We start from the raw sequence: 21975 nt of genomic DNA on the forward strand, positions 1-21975 counted from the left end.
CATCATAGCTTGGTCATCTTTTCATGTTTATCTTAGTCCTGTTGAAAATTTTTGGCATTTTCAAAAACAAGAGTACCTATCTTGGAAGGTTATTGTTAGGCTCATAGACAATGTATGTGGAGCACACTACTTCACACACAGTAGGAATTTAATAGATGCATAGTATTATTATTCCTCCTACTGTTATAATGATTATTATTTAGGAACACAAACTACTAAAAAGAGATATTTAGTACTATGCCTATTGTAAATGACAAACTGTCTAAATGGAAATCTAAATTATGATCTTATTGATTCAGCCTGATAACAACATCAAATTCCAACATGGTGCAGGCTAGAAGTTGGTGGTGGTAGCTTGGTAGAGTGTGGCAATATCTGGTTTTGAAATTCAAGTTTAAAGTCCTAGCTCTACAATTAACATGCTGCATTCTCCTGTACAAGTAGGGTCAATTTTCCATCTGTGATATGGGCGATAGTAGATACCAAAGAGTATTTTTATGAGGAGGAAGATCAAATGCATGTCATACAGCTGTTACTACTATTACTATGAGTACATGATCATTAAATGTAAGTTCCCCTATCTTTCCTTGCCTGGAGCTTTTGACAGTAATGAAAACATTCTTTTAGCTTTGTCACAAATCTCAGTCAATACCAAGAATGTTCTTTACGTTGTTTAAGAGCACTCTGGTCCTCGTTCATTCCTACTTTACAGAGACTTCTAATACCCTTGATGATCTTACGCCTTTAGTCCCTGTATGTTGAGTAGAGACAACAACTTTAAAAATATCGGACCAAGCCTTCAGAAACTTTCTTCTTCTGAGATTACTCTAATGCTTCATTTCACACCAAGTGTTTTACTTCTTATATCAAGCAGGTATATAATTCAGAGGTTTAGGCATTTAGTGAATTCAAGTCATGACTCCATGTAAATATGAAGTTTCTGTATAACAAATGCCATACATATCTCAGGGCAGGACATACCATTCCCCCAAATGAGCCTGATAAATAAAACATTACGTTGCCTGGTAAAGCAAGGCATTATCTAGCAGAAGAAAATAAAATTTCTTGTGTAAAACAAGTAACCAGAAGCATAGGCTTTAGAGTTAAGCTAAACGGCTGTGAATCCCAGGTCTGCTTCTGTCCAGGTGTGTGATGAGCAAGTCACTTGGTGCCTCACTAAGCCTGCGTTTTCTTATCTGTGAAATATACCTAACAATAGCTCCAAACAACTTGACGTGGTTCTTGGAACATAGCCAATACTCACTAGATCTTGGAAGTAACTATTTCGTAACCAGAATTAAATCAAAGCTCCAGAACCCTAGACTACATTACCATCTACGCCGTTCTATCTCATCACCTAATAAGGAAAAGTACTTCATTAAAATTGTTGAATGAAGAAGAGCCTGCAAAAGATTTGATATTTGTGGAAAGGAAATTTTCCATCTAGTCATTTCCCTCTTCTTCTAAATGAGATAAACAATGAAAACTGGTCTTTCCAAAACAGAGATGAAAAATGAATGCATAAAAGAGAGTATACTTACTTATCTATGCCATAAACAAAGGATACAGCAATATTCTCCAAAATGACTACAATTAGCAGAGGCAGTGTGGCAGAATAGTCATCAAACATTGTAACAAAGTAATTTCCAGAGCGCTGCACAAATATCAGGCCAATACAGAATGCCAGAAGACAACAGATAACTGGACAAAAGGAACAAATAAGAAATTAAACCCTATTCAGAGTCCAGGTCTTCTAAACTTCATTATAAATTTATTATTGCAAATAATAAGTTTGTTTCCACTTTAATAAGTTGTCAATGATATAAATAGGATACCTTAACCGATACCATGGAATATAACTCATTGGGAGTTAGTCACCAGGACTTAGCCCCAGACTTAATCTGAATTCATTGTAAGATAGTAATTCAACTCATCTCCCTGAGTCTGTGGAAACTTCTTCCCCAAGTGCATATAACAAATGAGGCAAAACTGAGAAATATGTTAAATTTCTCTACCCTTCTTCCCTTTACTGAGAGCAAAGTAACCTTTTTAGACAGCAGATGTTCATAGGTCATTTCTACTTTTAAAAATGTTTCATAGTTTTGGAAGCAATATTGAATTTTTAATTAATAATGAGATTAATGTGGCTCCAGTAATCTGATTCTCCAAGTACTAAGAACCATCTAAAAGGAGTTTCTGCAGTAGCACTTAAGAAAGATGCAGAAACTTTTAACCAGCTACCATTAATATAAAAACCTAGAGAGATTTCTGGAATCCAGATAATATTCCCACATTTTTGTTGGACTCTTTATTCTCTCATGCACTTAGTAGAGAAGCCGTCAAAAATAGGAGATGACTGTCTTCTGTTTCTCAACCACCTTTTAGCAGAGGTGAGCAAAAGTGAAAGGAGGGCAGGTAACAGCAGTTCAGGAGGGGAGAAAACAGACACCCCTGGGTTCCATCCAGTGGGGGTTCCCTAAGAATCTCAGTAAGTATGGGCTAAATTAAGTCATTTCCACCATCTCTTAAGTGCTCTGCCAGTGATATGAGTTACACCATACATTAATGAATATTATATACATATCACATAGAATAGGAAAGGTAGCATTTACTTGGAGCCTAACACATACTAAAATATTGAAATGCTTGTCACAGTAAATTGTAATCAAAGTCTCAAGATGGAAGTAGCAGAGCTGTGTCCCTCTCTCTCTCTCCTAATTACATGACAGTATAAGGTAGATTCGAAGAAGGTGTAGTTGAGGTGGTATAGACACTAACAGTTTTGATGACAATGGGACAGGAAAAGATGAGTCATTCACTTACTTAAGTCCTGCTGTACTATCAGAGGAGACAGAGGTGATGGGGGAACATTTCATCAAAGTAAAACATGACTTGAATAAAAGTATGATCCTGGAAGAGAAGTAACCCGGGAAGAGTGCATAGTCGTCTTTACTCTGACCTAATAGGTCTTCCACTGCGAGTTGGCAGATTCTCCCATGTGTGTTTCTCCCTCTAAACTTGCTTTTCCCTTGCTTTTGCAAACCCTCTTACCACAGGAGGGTTGAGATACGGGGCAAAAATGAGGAAAGCAGCAAAGATGACTGTTACTTCGCCTGTCAGGCCGGGTATTGATAGCCGTAAATAAAATAGAAACTCCAGAAGAGATTGTCTTTCAGGAAAAGATAAAGACGTTTCTCATTTATGTTCGGCTGAGTTAAAGATATTTGTATGTAAATATTTAACGAACTGCTGAAATTGTTTTGCACTTCGCAGAACAGTGAGTGATAAAGGTATACACACACACACATATATAATATATATTATATAGGTATTTGAAAGTATTTATACATAAATAAGTACTAAGTCCTTCAGAGCTAAAAGCAGAGCGTTGGGGAGCTGGTGCACCACTGCCCAGCATTCAAGATCATCTTTGTATTTTTTTTCCAGTGTATTTTTGCATCACTTACCAACACTGTTGCGGTCATCTGGTCTGGCTGGCTTCCTCACTGCTCCCTTTATCTCTAGTTGTGTCTGCTCCCTAACATCCTCTGACCCCTGAAAAGACCTCTGCTTTTCCGATTTCAGTTTCCACCTCTTTCCCTGACAGGTCCCTCATATATTTAGATAACCTTTGCTGCTTCTTAATTCTTATAACATGTAAAGTCTCTACTACGCTATCAGTATATTACATGGTACAAGTCTTACCTACCTAACTTGATTTTAATTATTAGTACTATTCTTTTTAGAAGAAGGCTCTCCTCTATCGCTGTATCTCTGTTGTAATTTCTCTTATATTGTTGATATCCCTCAAATGCAAGGACGATGCAATACAAAACTGGAACTTTAATAACTGCTTACAGATTGGATTTACTAACAACCATCAGTATTGCTAAACTGTGTTGTATAGCACAGGGAACTATATTCAATATCTTGTAGTAACTTATGGCGAAAATGAATATGAAAATGAATATATGTATGTTCATGTATGACTGAAGCATTATGCTGTACACCAGAAATTGACATATTGTAAACTGACTATACTTATATCAAAAATTGATAAATTGTGTTACCATCTTTCTTACCTAGATATATGAATTTCTATCAGGCTACAATTGCTGTTTTATATGGGAATTGAATTTCAGTTTATCAATTTAAGCTGTGCACTTTTTGGAAAAGGAGTATGGGATCTGAACTAATTTTTTGATAATTATTTGACTTGAATGCAAAATTATGCATGAACATTCTATGACTTTGTTCTAGTGCCAGTAATTCATAATAATGACATTACTACTAATAAAGAGTAATATAATAAATGATCGCTAGTAGATAATATCATCTACATTAAATCTATAATTTGCATATTATATACATAAACCCATAGGTAACTAATAGTAATATGCATTAATAAGTATATATTAATAATAAACTTTCCTATTCCCATCTCCCATCACTCACTAAGAGTAAAATGGCCTGCATCAGTTCAACAAGAAGTCAAATACGTGAAAACTCACCAGTAAGAATTTCTTTCCTCACTTTGAAAGTGTCCACAATGGGCGTGATGATCCCTTCAATGGTTCCAAACATGCTGCCAAGCCCTAGATTTACCAGCATGAGGAAGAACATCACTGACCAGAAGGGAGACGCAGGGAAATGTGTCATCGCTTCTGTAAAGGCAATAAAAGCTAAACCAGTCCCTTGAACAGCCTGTAAGATATACAAAATAGCCACATTAATACAGAGCAATAATAACTCTATATACATCAGTTACAAAGGGCAGGGAAACTCTGAATAATACCCAGGAGTGACTAGAAATAAACATGTTAATATCATGTTGCCTCCTAAGAAACTATGCCTCCAAGCAAACTTTAAGGTGATCATGTTATTTCAGAAAGACAACAGATAGACCAAAATTAAAAAAAGAAAGGAAATTTAGGGGTTATTTAGTAATTAAATCTTCCCTTACAGAATTCAAGATTTTTATATTAATGATGGCTTCATCTGTAATTTGCTGCAAACGATTCCTTATGTTTAGTCTCAAGTGTAGTTAGCTATCTTAAAGCAAGTGATTAACAGCCAATTTCACCATTATATTTTCCTTTTTGGCAATGCAATACAAAGAGAAGGCGACCACTAATACAAAGGTATTTATTTATGTTCACCTATCTCATATTAAAATATATGACAGTGGCTAAGAAAAAGGACTTAATCGTGACTTACTGAACACAGTTATTAAAATGGGCAAATGGCATTCATGTGTCCAAATGATCATGCAGTATGTAAATGACACTCATAATTCAAAATTTGTATTAAATATTATACTGGGAAAGCTGTCAGACTAATTTCATTTTCTGTGAAGAAAATCGCCTAATTTATATTCATATTTTAAATTATTGTGGCTTAATGAAACTGCTTTTTAAAGTAAAGCAAACTTTTTTGATGTAAGCAAGTATGTTCTCTGAAACAAAGAATGTGAATTTTGACACAGCAGGATCTCCCACAGGGATTTTATAGGTCATTTTCCTAAAAGAAGTCTTCTGGGTAGTGACTGTTTTAGGTTAATGATCATTATTTTATTGCTGAAACATCAGCTACTAACTTTATTTAGCTCATCTTCAATTCGACAGGCATTGAGATGAAGAGCAGGAAACTCTTCTTCTTTCACTTTTTGAATGATGTCATAAACTAAATGATAATCTTCCGCAGTAACAGCAGAAAAGTTGACATGATGGGGAATGATATCCTGGCTAATGTTGCCCATTTTCACAAGTTTGATGATCATTTCCGAATTTCTGCAAAATAGAGCGACAATAATGAAAACTTACGGGTTTGAGAGGGGGATTTTTAAACAATATAATGATGCCATCAAAAGCTAAAGGACATTAATAACCATACTCTGCAATGCACTTCTCATTTATGACGTTTGCTTTGAAGCCCAGAACTGCAAACACCACCAAAGTTGCCAGGACAGAAGTAAAAAAATTGATGAAGGACACCAGGACGGCATCAAAGTGGCAGTTGTTGTCTCTCTTGTTGTAGCTTGAAAAGGCAATGACACCACCAAATCCTAGACCTAAGGCGAAGAACACCTGAGTGGCAGCTTCTCTCCAGACCTTGGGCTCCAGCATTATTTCAAGCTGTTTAAAATTAAACATAATAGAAGTCAGCTCCAAAGTCATGTTTCAGAATACTCTACATGAAACTAGTTCTATTGTTTAAACATATCATAATGACACCTAGGCTCCAAAGGTCATTTAAGTTGAGGGGATAATCTGTTCTTAAGTAGAAAAAAAATTTTTTTTAATTTAGGAATGAAACAAGGACTATAAATAGGAAAGACTATAAATGATCAAGCCTTTAGATGGAGATGTTACATGGAAATTTTCTACTTATATGGGAATTTTCAAATATCTTTAAGACAAATCATCAAAGGACTATTTGAAAGAGAAATGAACTATCCTTGGTTATTCCTATTCTTTGTTTTCTTTCCAAAGCAAAATAAATCAATTAGCAATAAAAGTTAAATATTTAACCAATACCCTAATTTTTGTGTTTTCTGGTGGAAGTCTAATAATCAAAGCAGATAATACTTGTAAGCTTGGTAGAGTTGAACTGTTTGTTTTTTGTATATCCACGGGGGTCTTGTTCATTCATTCAACAATTTCCTGAAAGACTTTTTCTTTGAAAATTGAGGAAATTCAATATATCATCTCTAAGACCAAAGTTCTAGAGTTCTGAAACTGTGCTGAACATAGGTTCCAAGTAACTCTGCTGCACTCTGAGTTTTAACTTTTAACTGAAACAAGACACGCACTGCTGATCACAGTAACCACCGCACTCTAAGTCCTCCATATACATGGACTATAGTGCTAGCCATGCTGATAAACACTTTGTATGGATTATCTCATTTAATATTCACAACCACCTATGAAGTTGTTACTACTATTACCTGAATCTTAGAAAAGCTGAGTCGCCTGCCTAAAGTTGTACAGCAGTTCTGGAATAGAGCTGAAATATGAACACGACTAGGTTCCAAAATGCATAATTTCTCAAATATTAGGATTTATTCTTGAATTAATTTTAGTGATTATTACTTAAATGTATGCAATGTAATCATGAATCATAATCATGGTTATATTTATAATTTATTTGCAATTAACTAGGATATACATACTATTTATTGACCCTTGCTGCTGAATTACCATCCTATGGTTAATACTGATCTACTGAAATTTACTCAACTGTCTATCCCTACTTTACCCACTAGATGGCAGATAATACCTATTTACTAGACATATTCAGATTTCTTCCATTGCAGGAATTAAGCCTCCATTCACCTGGAATATTTCCTGTGCTTAGGTACTTCTCCTTTACATTTATAGTGTACATTAAAAAGTAACTGACAACTTCTTATTGTTATTATATAACTATCACATCCTACACTGGCCATTTAATAGTTTGTGGAAAGTGAAGTGAAGAAATAATTAACCCTGCTTTAATAGACATCCCCAGTCCTGGTTTAAAATGTTAAATAATAGTGCTACAATCTTAAAAATGGGGGCCATGAGAAAGTGTCAAATCAAAGTATTTAAATATTAAAATATATACATAAATCAATTTTGAAAATTATGTCACAACTTAGAAAAATGTGCTATTCCAGAAATTCACACCAAAGCTAGTTATTTTAAACTCAGAAAACTTTTTTTTAATTTTCAAATATAAATATTTTTGGTCATTAAGTATGGCCCATTTGAGACTGATTTAAATTAAAACATAGCCAAAATTCATAAAACTAAACCAGTTATTCACTGAGGAGTTCTACTAACTCTAAATGTTAAACAGGACTTTTGAACTACTCAAGAAAATCAGATCACAAAGTCAACATTTTTGCTACTAGAGAATGAACACCAAGTTGGAACTAGAACCCAAATTACACAAGCGTCTTTTACACAGTATCAAGGCAGAGGCCAGGAGTGACAATTCCAGGGAGGCTAAATCTTGTGCCCCAGTCCCTCAGCAAGATGCTTGGCTACACATTCATCCTTTGGGTAACTTTCAATTTCTGAACTAATTTTGAAGTTGTATTTTTATAACTCAGTATCTGCCTATGATCGTGTTAGCAAACTAATATGAAGTGTAACTTCATTTCAGTGGATAACCAAAATATATACACCTCAAACCTTTTTTTTTTCTTGTCAAATGAATGTAACAGGTCCACAAAAATTTATTAATCAGGTTCAATGTGTCCAGTGTTGAGGTCAGTTCCAAGCTGAATGACAGAGTCTAAATTCCAGGCCTTTTAGGAGACCTATTGAGGATTTGCCTGAAATGTATATGCATTTATAAAAGTTATGGAACTTCCCAAATGCACTACTATACATACTATTCTAGAAGATATAAAACCTCAAAACAAAATAAGAAGTCTTGGATTTTTCTGAGACAAGATTTAGATAGAGTAGGGTTCTTAACCTGGGTCCAGAGATATTAGGTGATCTGTCAACCTCTTGAGACACTAAGCAAATTAATATGTTCATTTTTTTTTCCCAGTAAGAAGATCCCATTATCAGTTTTTCTCAAAGGGGTTCATGTCACAAAAAGGTTAAAAATCACTGAAATAGAGGAGGAAGAGTAAAAATTTAGAAGTTCTAAAGTGTATCAGTGTAAAAATGGGACGTTAATTAATTACAAAAGAGGAATTTTTGAAGTTTAAAAAGTAAAACTTACTGTAGCACTATAATGGGACATTTAAAATTGGAGAGAGATGGATATATGTAGGTATCTAAAAGCTCTGGTTTTAGTAGGCTGGTTAACATAACAGCTATAATTTACCAGTCTAGTGAACATAAGTTAGAAGTTAAATCTAACTATGGGAACATTTTAACTATAAATGTAAAGCCTTTGTGCTCATAAGCCTAATTAGAAATACAGTGCGTACCTTAGGGGTAAACATGTGACGGATGCCATCAATTGAACCATTTAAAAGGAGTGCTCTGATTAGGAAGCATATAAGTACCACATATGGGAACAGAGAACTGAAATACATGATCTGCAAAGAAAGAGAAATAAAAATACATGAGACACACTAATGATTAAATTCTTTTTCATAGTTCAGATTATGTGTGTTATGCAATTGTCCCAACCAGACAGTTACTGCCTCCCTGACATCTCCATGTGGTCTCTAAAACTTTTTGGGTCCAGAAGAGAACTGCTGTATTTTCCCCAAAGCTGTCCCCCCCCATCTCTATCTACCCCCAACCATCCAGTTGCTAAAGTCAAGCAGGAAGAAGTGGTCCTGCACTGTTTGTAACATTCTCCTAGTTTCCTGGCAACCACTTGGGTTATCTCCTTTCCTGCTCAGCACACTCCAGGGATCTCTAATATGGTTGGCATGAAACGAGACTTTCTCCCTCTGCGCTGCCAAGCCCTACACTAGTGGGCCTACCTGCCTGGCGCACCACTCTTTCCCCAACTCGGCTGTAGCCCCGCAGGTCCTTGGTATCTGTCAGGAGGCCAAGCTCTTTAGCTTCAGTGCCAGAGCAGGGCTGTGCCCCTGGTCCAAGTCACTCATCTCCCTCATCTGCACAAGACTTCCTCCTCTTTGTTATTTGTCTCATTCTTCACCTTCTCAAGATTTCCCAAAGCAGACAGAATAAGTCTATGCCTTTTTCCCATCCAATATGCCTCCAGCTGCCCTCCCCAGATGCCATGAACCTTCCATGATATCATTGTTATGTTTTGACAGCACTTAGCACTGTTGAAATGATCTTATTTATGTGTTTTCCTTGTTAATTTTCAGCCTCCCCTACTGGAATATAAGCTCTCTCGGGGCAAAGACCTTTTCTCTCCTGTCCACTACCAAGTCCCAAACACCTAACACAGTTGCTGGCTCATAGAAGGTATTTGTAGGGGAGGAGCGGAGGGAGGCTGGGAAGACTGGAGAAAAAACCTCCAGAGCAGAAGGTGGCTCGGGCAGGTAAGAGATAGTGAATCCTGTAACAGCGGTCGACTAACAGCAGGTATATCAACACAGTCATTTGCGCTTCTGTTGTTCTTTAGGCTTTATAATTTTATTTAAACATTCTAAGAAAAAAATATTACAAATAAAAATCTCAGCATAATTAAGAACCAATATTTCACTAAAAAAATTACATTTTAATGGAATTAGCTGTAAAGAAGTATAATTTTTAATCATTTCAAAACAGTTTCTTTAATTACATCCATTCATCCACCTTTCTTGACTTCTTTTTAGCAGAATGCTTTCAGATGGAGCACTTTTTTCCTTCCTGCCAACTTTTAGCATTCTGTCACTAGGGATCTACTCACGTAGCCTTGCTCTCACTTGAATTACAGCTATTCCTTTTATCATTCTTCAGTTGTTGAGGCTAGCCAGAAGCATGGATTCACTTTTGCACAGAATAGCTTACCCTCTTTTTTGTCTTTTTTTTTTTAAACAGAATTCAAATATGCTGCCTTTATAAAGTGACTTAAGTGATTTTCACTAATGAACTTGTTTTAAAAATGAAAATGAAGGTTGCATGCTAAAATAATCTGGATGGTTTCTGATTTTTTTCCAATAAATATGATGTACCTTCGTATATTTTTAATGCAATTTCAAATTAGAAGAGAAGGGAAGAAATGACTCTTCCTGTACTTGTAGAGGCTAAACAACTCAAGCACACCCTAATATGTCTCTTTCCTCCACGTTCTATAACCAACTGATCAACAAGTCCACCTGATTCCAAACCTCACATCTGTCCCTTTGCTTCCATCCTCAGTGACGCGTCACCTTTTGCCTCCTCCTCATTTTGCCTCTAGATCTTCCCTGCCAGCTCTCCTCTTCATCTCTGAGACTCATCACCCCCACTTCTACCAGAATGATCTTTCTAAAGATCTGATGTGTCAGTGAACTGCTAAAAATCCTCAAATATTTCACACTATCAGTTAACTGCCATTTTACCAGTGTCTGTAGATTCTTTAACATCTGCAATCAACCGACACTTAAAGCTTCATCCCTCACAAGCTGTACAAATTGTATGTAAAAGTCACACCACACTGGGGTACTACAACTTCATAGCCTCGTTGTAGCTCTGCCACCTATCAGTTGCTTAATTCTGGCGAATTATTTATTCTTCCTAAGCTGAACTTTGCAGTAAAGTGAGTCTAAGAACATGCAAATCATCTAGCTGATAGGAAGATTAAACAAGCTAATGTAGCACAGTAGCAGGAATAATGGCAAAGTAGGACTGGTAGAAAATATTACCTCAGAGTTAGAGGAAAGCGTAGTGCTTCTCATTTCTAGCCTCCACCTTGAGGCAGGCATCCCATTCTCAGAGGCTCTAATAAATGGACACACAACCTCTGTTGGACCATCTCCAATAGTGCTGAGCTCTCTACCACTAATTTCATTGTTACCAGGCTTGATTCCTGTAAAGTCTTCCTTTCTTTGAAGACTTACCCCACCTCCCACCCTCCATAATCCTCAATATTTGATCATCATTCTGTTCTCTGTGAACACACAGAATAAGGCTTGTTTCTCTTCTCATTCAGCTATTTGAAGACTGTGATTCAGAAGGCTGAGGTATCTCTTCTCCATAACAAAGGAGAGAATAAAGATTTCAGTAAAACCCAGTGTCATAGGTGTGGTTCAGCTGACGTTTTCCTACCTGGACCAAAGGAGAATGATACTGTCACACCCACTTCTAGTTCATGCAGTTTCAAATTAACATTCTGTGTGTGTGTGTGTGTGTGTTTGTGTGTGTGTGTGTGTGTGTGTGTGTGTGTGTGTGTGTGTGTGTGTGTAGGCCAAGCAAATTGCAAGCTGACTTTTCTCTTAGCTGCTAGATCCTCTTAATTTTTTTTTCCCCACAAACTACCCTTAAACCTTATTACCCCTAAACCATACTTCTCTGTACTGCACTTGTGTGAATGTTTATTTAAAGACTTTTTTGTTTGGCAGAGCTTTACATTTATTTCCAATAAATTTTTATTATATTTAGCTCATTGTTTCAGAATGAGGAGTTGTGACAATTTAGACTGTTATAATTTTGTTCATATTACTTACAGCTTTGTCCTCATCTGTACCTATTAAATTCTATCAAAGCTACCCTCTCCCTGAAGCCTTCTCGTAGAAATAAATAAGGTACATATAGTATATAAGTTGTATTAATTTTTTTCTAGGTAAAGTTATATTACATGACATAAGAAAAACATCCCAAATGCTGTGGTGAGAAAAGGATGGATTTTTTTTTTAATGATAATACTCAGACCAAGAAGAAATAAAATGTGGCAGTAAGACTTGAACACAGGAATTTTTGGACTTCTCTAGCTGACCGCAGTTGGTTTTCTTTCTACCAAATGACATATCTTAGGAAGCATATAAATGTGGTTAGATTTAGCTTAAGAATCTATTCCTTTATTTATTACCTGACTGTAGCGGGGCCCTGACATTGTAGAAGACACATCCAATTGAGCCAATTAACTGAACTTATTTAATCATAGACTACACTAATATTCACAACAGACTGAAAGATGTTCAGGTGTGTTATCTACCATATTCATTTCTGCAAAGGAAAAATGGTGTAGAAGGTCCATCAGGAAGGTACATGTAAAATCAGCTGTGATTTACAAGTTAAAAATATCCTCAAACCTTTCTAATTCAACATAAAGTAAAGGAAGCAAAGATGAATTAAACAGACTTCTGTCCTAACAGAGTTCACTATGTGGTGGGAAAAAAATGTATTGCAATGAGAGATGTTATAATGTTGCAGGAAATAACATGGACCATAGATTTAGACAGAGCTGGTTTGACTGTGGGTACTAGCACTTACTAGCCATGATTCTTCAGGCAAGTCACCTGTTCTCTCAAACTTGTTTTTTATCTGTAAAACAGTTCTGAGAGTAGCAATTACTTCTTAGAGTTTTGTTTAGAATTAAATAGGATAAAGTATATTAAGCACTTATCACTGCACCTAGAGCAAAATAAGCATGTAATAAATATTGGCTTCCATTACTGTTTTTGCTCTGATCATTGTGAGAATCATCTTTGTCATTGTCATCATTTATTACCACCACTAATACTGCTGCTGCTACTGTTAGGTAGTTAGGTAAGTGGAGGCCCCGGGGAAGACAGGTGGAGGAGAGGGAGGATGGTGCGGAAGATGGCGTTGTGCCTGCCTCCAGCATAAACGGACTTCACTTCTAAATGAGCACCAGCAAGAAACCGGTTAGAAACCGGTTAGAACCCGACAGCCACGACTGCGCTACAGCAGAAAGGACTTGAACGGACACAACCCAATGCTCATTGTATTATAATTAACATTGCAGTTTGGCCCTCCCCTTCACCCCTCCAACGGTTTTCCTATGTATACCATGGGTAAGGACATACACAAAGAGGCCAAACGTGACTAGGCATTCCAGGGACCAGGGACAAGAGCCGTCAACCACTCAAGGGACCACTTCTAAGGGAGGGTTTAAGAGAAAGGGGAGACAAAAACTGCCGCTTTTCCTCCCTTCGATCAGCCCACCTCCTGTTCTTGGACATGTACTTTGCCTTTTTAAAATAATTTTTAAAAAATCTTTCACTACACAACATACCATATTCCGACGGTAAACTTGTCTTATGGGTATGACAAGAACCGGGGTCTTTACCTTTTGGGGTAACACTACTACCATTATTCCACTCTTACTAGTAGTATATGATGGTAAGTGGTAATATACTAGCCTAAGAAAGATATATGATCAGATTTGTGCTTTGGGGGAAAAAAAAAACAGTAGAGATGGGTTATTAAAGGACAGAGAGAAGAACAAAAATTAATTCTTGCTATGGTCCAGACAAGAGATATAGAGAGCTTTAAAACAGTGATGATAATAATGGCAAAAAAATGCAATGTGAAAGCAAAACAGTGAATAATAATTACTTTACTAATGCATCCTTTTAAAAAATTATCTGATTGTCTTCCTAGGGTATCTAGAAATCACTTAATGTTTTTTTCGACCACAGCCTTATAAAATTTTCCATTTGCCCTGGCAGGCATGCCCTTCAGTCTTTTACATTACTCTTGAGTTCTTGTTGACATTATCCTAACTACCTAAAGTTCAGATCTTTTAGAAACACTCCACACTAGACTATTTTTAAATCTTCTATGCAACTACTCCTTAGAGCACCTACAGCAGAGAAAAATAACTGATGTAGCACAAATAAACATTCTTTATTCTACCACTTTTTCCAATTTCCATGATTGGAACTAGTCAAAGAACTAAAACATTAGGGTCAGCTGAATAAATAGCAAAAATAAAGGACTTTTAGGTATTGACAAAAATTTTCAAAGAAGATCTTGATGAAAGAGAAGTAAAGATTATAAATGACTTTAGATTTCACTATAAAACACTTATATCTTTTTGTCCTTTCCTTGATTTAAACACATTTTTTAAAGCTTCACTTTTTAACAATCTTTAGTTTAACTGCCTAGAACGAGGCACTGCTTGCAGCTTGCCCACAGACTATAGCCGAGCTGCAGGGGGCGCAGTGCCCACGAGTGATGATCAGCGGAATCAGAAGGGGCTCTGACATACTAACTTTTCCAGAAGACTGAATGCCTTTGATCATAGCCAAGCACACCACAACCCAGGCAACCAGCAGGCAGATGGTCATCTTCCAGTTTAAGCCCCCGTTTTCAGAGATGGAACTGGAAATATTCAGTGCTTCTCTGTACCAGTAATAGGTGGTGGCGGAACTTTTTTCACATTCCGGCTCTACAACTGTAGAAAGACAAGTAACACAGTCACTTCAGGCTATAAAGACCAATGGCACCATTTTTTTTTTCCCCAGTAAGCCTGCAAATCAATTCTCAACACTTTCTAGAAAAGTACTACTATTCTATAGAAGAATTTAAACACACAGTGAAACCTTAACTCTGCAAAAACGCGAAAAAAATTCAACAGGCATGTATCCTCTTTCATGTGTCTTATTACACATTTCTAAAATAGGAATAGGTGAGCTTTTTATCAAAGTAATTAAAATGTATCAGGTTTATGGCCCCTTCTGCCCCCAAAATTATCTGATTGACTTCCTGGGGGCAGAGATGTCAAAAATGCTAGCTTCTGGCCATATGTGATTTTTGAAATGGAGCTGGTCTAAAGTGACAAGTGCTATAAATATAAAATACAGAGGGGCTTTTAGAGACCATATGAGAAAAGTGTGAACTATTACATTACTCATTTTATATTAACTATATGTTGAAATGTTAATATTTTTTATATATTGGATTAAGTAAAATATTTCACCTGTTTCTTTTTACCTCCTGTAAATATGGCTACTAGAATGTTTTAGATTACATATGTGAGTTGTGTTTTATATTTACTGGACATTGCTAGGGAATTGTTCTTTATATTCTAACATATAAAAATAAATGATAAGAAAACTAAAGAACAATAGAACCGAAGACATAAAAACAATTCCTTCAATCCACATTCTTCCTTTTGTTCTCTTTTATTTTAATGAAAACGTAAGGCATCAAGAAAGGTGTAAGAAATAAAATATTGTCGAAGTTAACAATGAAGGCTTATAAATTTTAACCCTAATGTCCATGGGGCACAATATCTTGGAAAGAGCTAGTTAAATCAAACCAACCTTCTATCTTTTTGAGTATGTCAAGGAAAGTTTGTTGTGATAATAATTTTGGAAGACTTTTCCATATTATTTTTAAAAAGAAAACATCTTGAAAGCTCCTGCCTTTACCAACTTTATGATCTTTAAATACAAAAAACACTACCGGGTACACGTCTTACATGTGTGTGAAGCATTTTTCACCAAAGGACACTGATCCCAAGGTAGAGGTTGCTGAAAAGACTGAGAAAAATAAAACAAACTCCAGCCAATGATGACATTGTAGTAGAGAGCCACAAAAAAGCACACCTGCAAAATAAAATAATGTGATTACATGAAACCTCTCATGCCCCTTCCTCTGAAACAATTGAGATGAAACGCATAAAACCCCGTTTAATACTTTAAAAAATACTCTTCATTCTATTTTTCTTTAAAACACATTCTCTCTGAAATGATGACTCTCATAGGTCTTAAGATATTGAACTACATTAATATTTACAGCTTGTTTTGTGTATTAGTGCAAGCTCCAAGTGTTTTTTTGAAACATTATTAAAGAGTTGAATAGAAATACACAAAGATTTCATTTAAATGCAAACTATATAATTACAAACCATGTGAAAATTATATGGCATATACCATACCAGGAAACTTACTACACAACTTGCAAATCCAATCCCTCCCAGTTTGGGGCTTATGTAATTCCACACACCAATGCTTCCTCGCCGAATTCTTTGACCCACAGAAAGTTCCAGGAAAAAAAGGGGGATACCTATTACCAGAAGCAGTATTAAATACGGCAAAAGATAGGCACCTACAGAGACAAGAACAAATAAAATAGATTATATTTTCAACAGTCACAGTAGAGAATACACTAATGCTGATTACCTTATGAAAGGTGATATTTGAATCGCCACATCATATAATTATAAAGGACTTTAAAGAAAATGTAATTTCATTACTTTAAGTTTTCTAGTATTTGAAATCTGATTTTGACTGCTACAAAGAGTTTCTGATGAAAAATAATTATGAAAAAAGTAAGGATATCAATGAATAGTTTTGGTTTCATTTTACTGAAAGGGTAAAGTAACTTCATTTTTTGTAAAAATAATTGATTCCTTAAAATTTTTATTTATTCAAACAACTAGAAGATGCCAGTCAAATACCTGGAAGGCTCAATGCGATACTGCATGCTGAGAACCACCCCTTGTACTCCAAGAGCCATCTTGCAACCATACAGTCCACTGGTGTTGTATAATATCGTTCTCGAGTATTTGAAATTAGAAGAAAGGAAACAATACTAGGAAGGGCATTTTGACTCTCTTTACATATGAAAATAAGGAGTAATCATTTCTCCTAACAACTAATTACTAAATATGAACTCCTTTAGAGCTCTTCACCAGGACAAATATATGAAATGGAAAGCAACCTGACTTTTCAGCCAAGACAGCCTTCTTTCTTAAGAGTATGGCTGGTAAGGCTTATAAAGGGAAAGGTCTGAAAATCAGAATTCATCTTTTGCCGGTCTTGCAAATGGGATGACTTCTGAGAAGCAAAAAGTAGGGTAGTACATAGCTACTTGTAGCTGATCTGATAAATAATTCATCTGCGATGTTAAAGAGTAGGTAAGGAGCTCACAGTTCCAGGGGAGCGCTGTGTAGTACGCCACCAATGTCATGTGTTGATTCTCACCTTTTAGGTAGGTTTGTCAAACAGGCTACTTTTGCACACACCTGTTGTTTTGACCCTGGGTGAATTAATTAAGCAAGATCTTAAACATATTTTGTTACTATAACACCTTAGCTTTTTATCTCTTAGTGACCAAGAGGAAACCATTTCACATATGAATGGTTATATTATTTCATTTGATTTACATGTTAAAACTACATCAAAAATAAAACCATGTTTTTGTTCAGTCAGCAAAACTATCATAAACTGTAATAAAATGTCAAAATATTCTTTCTATCCTTTGTGTGCTGAAATATTGCTTACAGAATATTTGGTTTTTAACCACACTTATTTTAACAGCTTCCATGTATATATATATATAAAATAGAGATAGTAATGGTAAAGATAAAAGTTTAATATTAAAAATTTTTAAGGTAACAACCCAAATGTTAGCTTCACATTCAGTTTAATTTCTGTGTACTCTAGAGTGTGTATTCTATGTGTACCATCTATTCCTTTGTATGTTTTTTTCTTAATTTTTAAAACAATTTTTGCTGAAGAGCCCTTGGTAATTAAATTACATGTCCAAATAGAAAAAGCTAAATATCATGCTGATACAGATAATTTTGTTTAAAATTAAGAATGCTGATTTCTTCATAGCCTCTTAAGGATGCTAATATCTAAGGATGAAGACTGTCTAGCATTATATTAATTATCTGGTTAAATCCCTTCTACTTGGATCTACAAAGTTCTGGTCAGCATTTGAAGACTATAATCGTTCTAAATTATACACAATGTTTGCTTTTTTGATGCGTGAAACAACTTAAAATTCAGAGTTAATAAACTGTGGACAGAAAATTTTCTGTCTTGTTCACCGATGTTGTCTTATATCTTTATGTCTTTAAACTTCAGGATTTCCTCCAAAGAGAGTAACTGACAGGCACAAGGGATGCAACATTGGTTAGAAAAGTCAGTAATTTAGGGATGTTTAATAACATCCACAGAATTGAGAATTTATTACCTTAAGCAGTCCTTGAGTGTTCATAGTAAGCCACCTGCTCCTATGGAAACCTAAACTGAAAATAGAGCTGAGCTCACTTCCAACAAAAGCGTCTCCCTAGTTTTACAATGGAATTCATAGCTTCTAAAATAATGACACTGTAGTAACAACAGGAGCTATTTGAGGTAATCAACTGCAATTTACTCAGCAATGTGTCACTTAAAAAAAAAAAAAAAAACAACAGAAAACAAAAACTTACCACCCCCATTCTTCTGACAGAGGTATGGGAATCGCCACACGTTCCCTAATCCTACAGAAAATCCAACCTGGGCCAGGATGTACTGTAGCTTACTGTTCCAAGCTGGCCTTTCATCTTCAACTTCAGATCCTTCCTCAGCATCTGTATCTTTCTCTTCTTGGACGTCAACAATTAGTTCACTCTTCTTAAAAGCATCATCAGCTGAGTCTTCATTGGAAAGAAGGTCTTTGACAGACTCAATAACCTCATCGTCTAATTCTCTTTTTACCACCTTGCTGTTCTTAGGCATTGGAAAGTGCAGGTAGGATTATTTTTTTAATTCTCTTTTGGCAAATTTCTTAATTCTTTTAAAAATATGTTATAAATAAAAGGCAGAAGAGGCTATCAAATAAATCCTTGATTTAAGGTGATAAAGTCTTATGGATTCTGGATCTGTATATCCAATATTCTGTAGGTACCTGTAAAATTTTAAGTTGAAGAACAGTAAGATTTAATGATGAAAATATTTAAAATCCCCAAGACCTCTTCTTATTAATTTTTCTGATGCAAACTCTCTCTCCAGAGTATTGCCAACTAAAAATTGGCATTTGCCATCTACCTCTATGAGGATTGGATCATGTTAGCACTTGCCATCTAACTCTGCTTGGATTAAATCATGAGCCGCTGCAGCCACTGACCTCCAACACTCCCTGAAAGGAGTTCAGGGTGGAGATCAGGAATGGGGCGCTCTGTGCTCTGGGAAAACTGGCAGAACAGGCCTTCAGATAGTGAGCTATTTTCAGAAGATTTTATGAGCCCTAATTCTTCTGTCTCCTCATATCTAGAAAAGCACTAAAATCATTAACGTTGACATCTGCTCCTTCTGACTAGCAGCAGGCCCCTGCCTAAATGTGTGTTTGACATCACATACCCCCTTCACTAAAATCATATATAATACTCAGTTCCCCTCTGCCTCTTTGGAGCAGTTCCTCAGAGCCATCTGAGATGCTGTCTCCCTGGCTATCGTCCTCATTTTGCCCCAAATGAAACTTAACTCACAACTCATGTTGTGTGATTTTATTTCAGTGGACAGTATAAAACGTCTGATTGTCCGTGACCTTTCAGAGCTGAATATTTCCAGAAGTGTAAGAACTGTAAAGTAAACAAGAGCTTCACACATATTTTCTACTGGCTAACTTTTTTTTCCCCTTCTTGCAAAAATCTGCTTTGATCTCAGATCAACTCCAATGCATAATGTATACTCCGTTCATTCGTAATTAAAATTTTGTGACTCTTTTTTCTTAATTCTTCCTTTCCCCCTCTCTGACTAAAGTACATCCCATATTTTATTATTTATAGAATTACAGACACAATTGCATACCATCCCTGAAAGTTTGTCTTATGTAGAATTTCTTCTGTTCACATAATCATCCGTAAACTCATTTGATATTGTGATGGAGCATTAAGGGACATATTGGAGGAGGGGAAATTTTCCCTCTTTCCCCTCTTAGTTCTTTTGGCTGTTAATTAAAATGATATAAGGCAGATTAACAGGAGAAAATACAATTTATTACTTGCATGGGGAGTCCATATAAGTATGAAGATTTCCAAAGACAGCAAGGCAAGGTGAGGTATATATATATATATATATATATATATATATATATATATATATATCATATATATTTATATATATATCATTCTGGGCTAAGAAGAAGAAAGTAGGGACCGCAGGTTTCAAGGGAAAGTAAGGTAATTCACAGGAAGAGAAAAAAGAGTTAATGTTTGGTAAACAAAACATTATGGTAAACAAATGTTTGAAAGGCCATCAAAGACAATGATATACAGAGAGAACTTTGATCAAATGGACCTTGCTGGGTTTCTTCCTGTCTACCACACCTAATACTTTACTATAGTTATTTATTGTGGTAGCTCCTTTCTGGGATTGGCCTTCTATCTTAAATTATTTTAGGCAGTAAGGTGGGCAGTTCAAAGGTTCTTGAGTCTTTTGGGCTTTGGTTGTTTTCAGCTCAAAATAATCACCATGGCAGAAGGGCACATCTTGGGGCAACCTGCCCTGAACCCCATCAGATACAAACACTAATGAAACATACAATATTGGCTTCTAAGGAGCTTATGTCTGATAGAGAGAAAGGCACATCCCGCATAACTACACTATATCACACAATTTAAATATCCTCAACATCATTACAACAGGAGAGACCAGGAATGTTGGATAAAAGGGAACTTAGAGTTGGGCAAAAATGGAGAAAGGCCACACCAGACAAGGAACTGCATAACCACATGCAGGAAGTGGTAAAAATTCTTATTTGTCTGAACATTCTTTCAAACAACTCAAGAAAAATACTGCCATCACCGTGGCATTTTGGAATTTGGGAATAGTTTCATGAGCTTAGGGCTTGTGTCTGTTTAATTTGCATTATTTCCTCCGAGAGCACAGTAAATATTAGCTGAATAAGTGAATAAATATAACCATTAAAAAACTGAAATAAGCTAATTTTCCAAATAATTTTTGCTGGAAGAAAACAACCTGATGTATAGGAAATTGTGATTTGTGAGACATGATTATCTACAGGTCTACATTTATTGAATCATCTAATGATAAACTGCTGGGATAATTACTGGTACATGGATAAGAGCATTTGTTTTAATCTGACAAACTTGGAATTATGACCTGACTCTTACTTACTTGTGTACCTTCTAGTGATTATATCACTTTTAACTTAGTTTCCTCAGTAAACACTGGTCTGTTGTTCCTTTTGCTTTTTTCTATACAAATATAAAGGTAAGAAATGTGCTGAAGTTTACAGATACTATTACAGTCAAAACTTACATTTCATAAAGAAAAAATCTAAAAGATAGTGTTACTCAATGAGCCTTCCCCAAATTAGTTATCTCTGAATTGTTGCATTTCTTCTATACATTTCTATTCTTTGCAAGGAAAAAAAATTTAAATGAAAAGTAACATATTCAGACACTGTTACATGTTTTTTATATATCCAATGAATAATCATACGAATTTACACAGTGTATCTTTTGGCAAAGCTGACATTTAAAAATTCCTATCAGACTACCCAAAGTTCATGTTTCGTATGAAAAGAAATCAATGTCTAAAGTAAACAAAACTTAAATGTGATGTTAATATTTTAAATGCCTAAGATATACTTAACTATATATACAGGTTGTATAATGCAATAGTCCTAGATAATTTAATAAATATTTTAAAAAAGGATGTTAAATATGTGTTTGCATGCATTTAGAGTTCCTTTTCTATTATAAGCAAATAAAAAAGGTGATCATATAGTACATTAATGATGTTACAAGTAAAATAATTTACCCTCTCTTTTCTCACTCTGTTTCTTACCCTCTCCCTCCTGCTGCTCTTGTCTTAGATGGCTGTAGGAAAATATGGAGCAGAGTTGCAGTTAATGTTGAAATTTCCACAATAAC

At 35.6% G+C, this 21975-nt stretch overlaps 1 protein-coding gene across 2 annotated transcripts in view; it reads right to left on the reverse strand.

Moving 5' to 3' along the window:
* Nucleotides 1-21975, reverse strand: part of SLC6A15 (solute carrier family 6 member 15) — a 40142-nt gene that overhangs the window by 5477 nt on the left and 12690 nt on the right. For both annotated transcript variants that reach the window (XM_064491565.1, XM_010975091.3), the window contains 9 exons: nt 18526-18983; nt 16255-16412; nt 15784-15910; nt 14573-14754; nt 8933-9043; nt 5893-6134; nt 5597-5789; nt 4512-4704; nt 1542-1701 (listed from right to left, as the gene is read on the reverse strand). In XM_064491565.1, coding sequence (XP_064347635.1) covers nt 1542-1701; nt 4512-4704; nt 5597-5789; nt 5893-6134; nt 8933-9043; nt 14573-14754; nt 15784-15910; nt 16255-16412; nt 18526-18814 — 1655 coding nt within the window. In that variant the 5' untranslated portion in view covers nt 18815-18983. The remainder of the gene's footprint in view (nt 1-1541; nt 1702-4511; nt 4705-5596; nt 5790-5892; nt 6135-8932; nt 9044-14572; nt 14755-15783; nt 15911-16254; nt 16413-18525; nt 18984-21975) is intronic.

This window comes from Camelus dromedarius, chromosome 11, assembly GCF_036321535.1.
Source record: "Camelus dromedarius isolate mCamDro1 chromosome 11, mCamDro1.pat, whole genome shotgun sequence".
NCBI lineage: Eukaryota > Metazoa > Chordata > Mammalia > Artiodactyla > Camelidae > Camelus > Camelus dromedarius.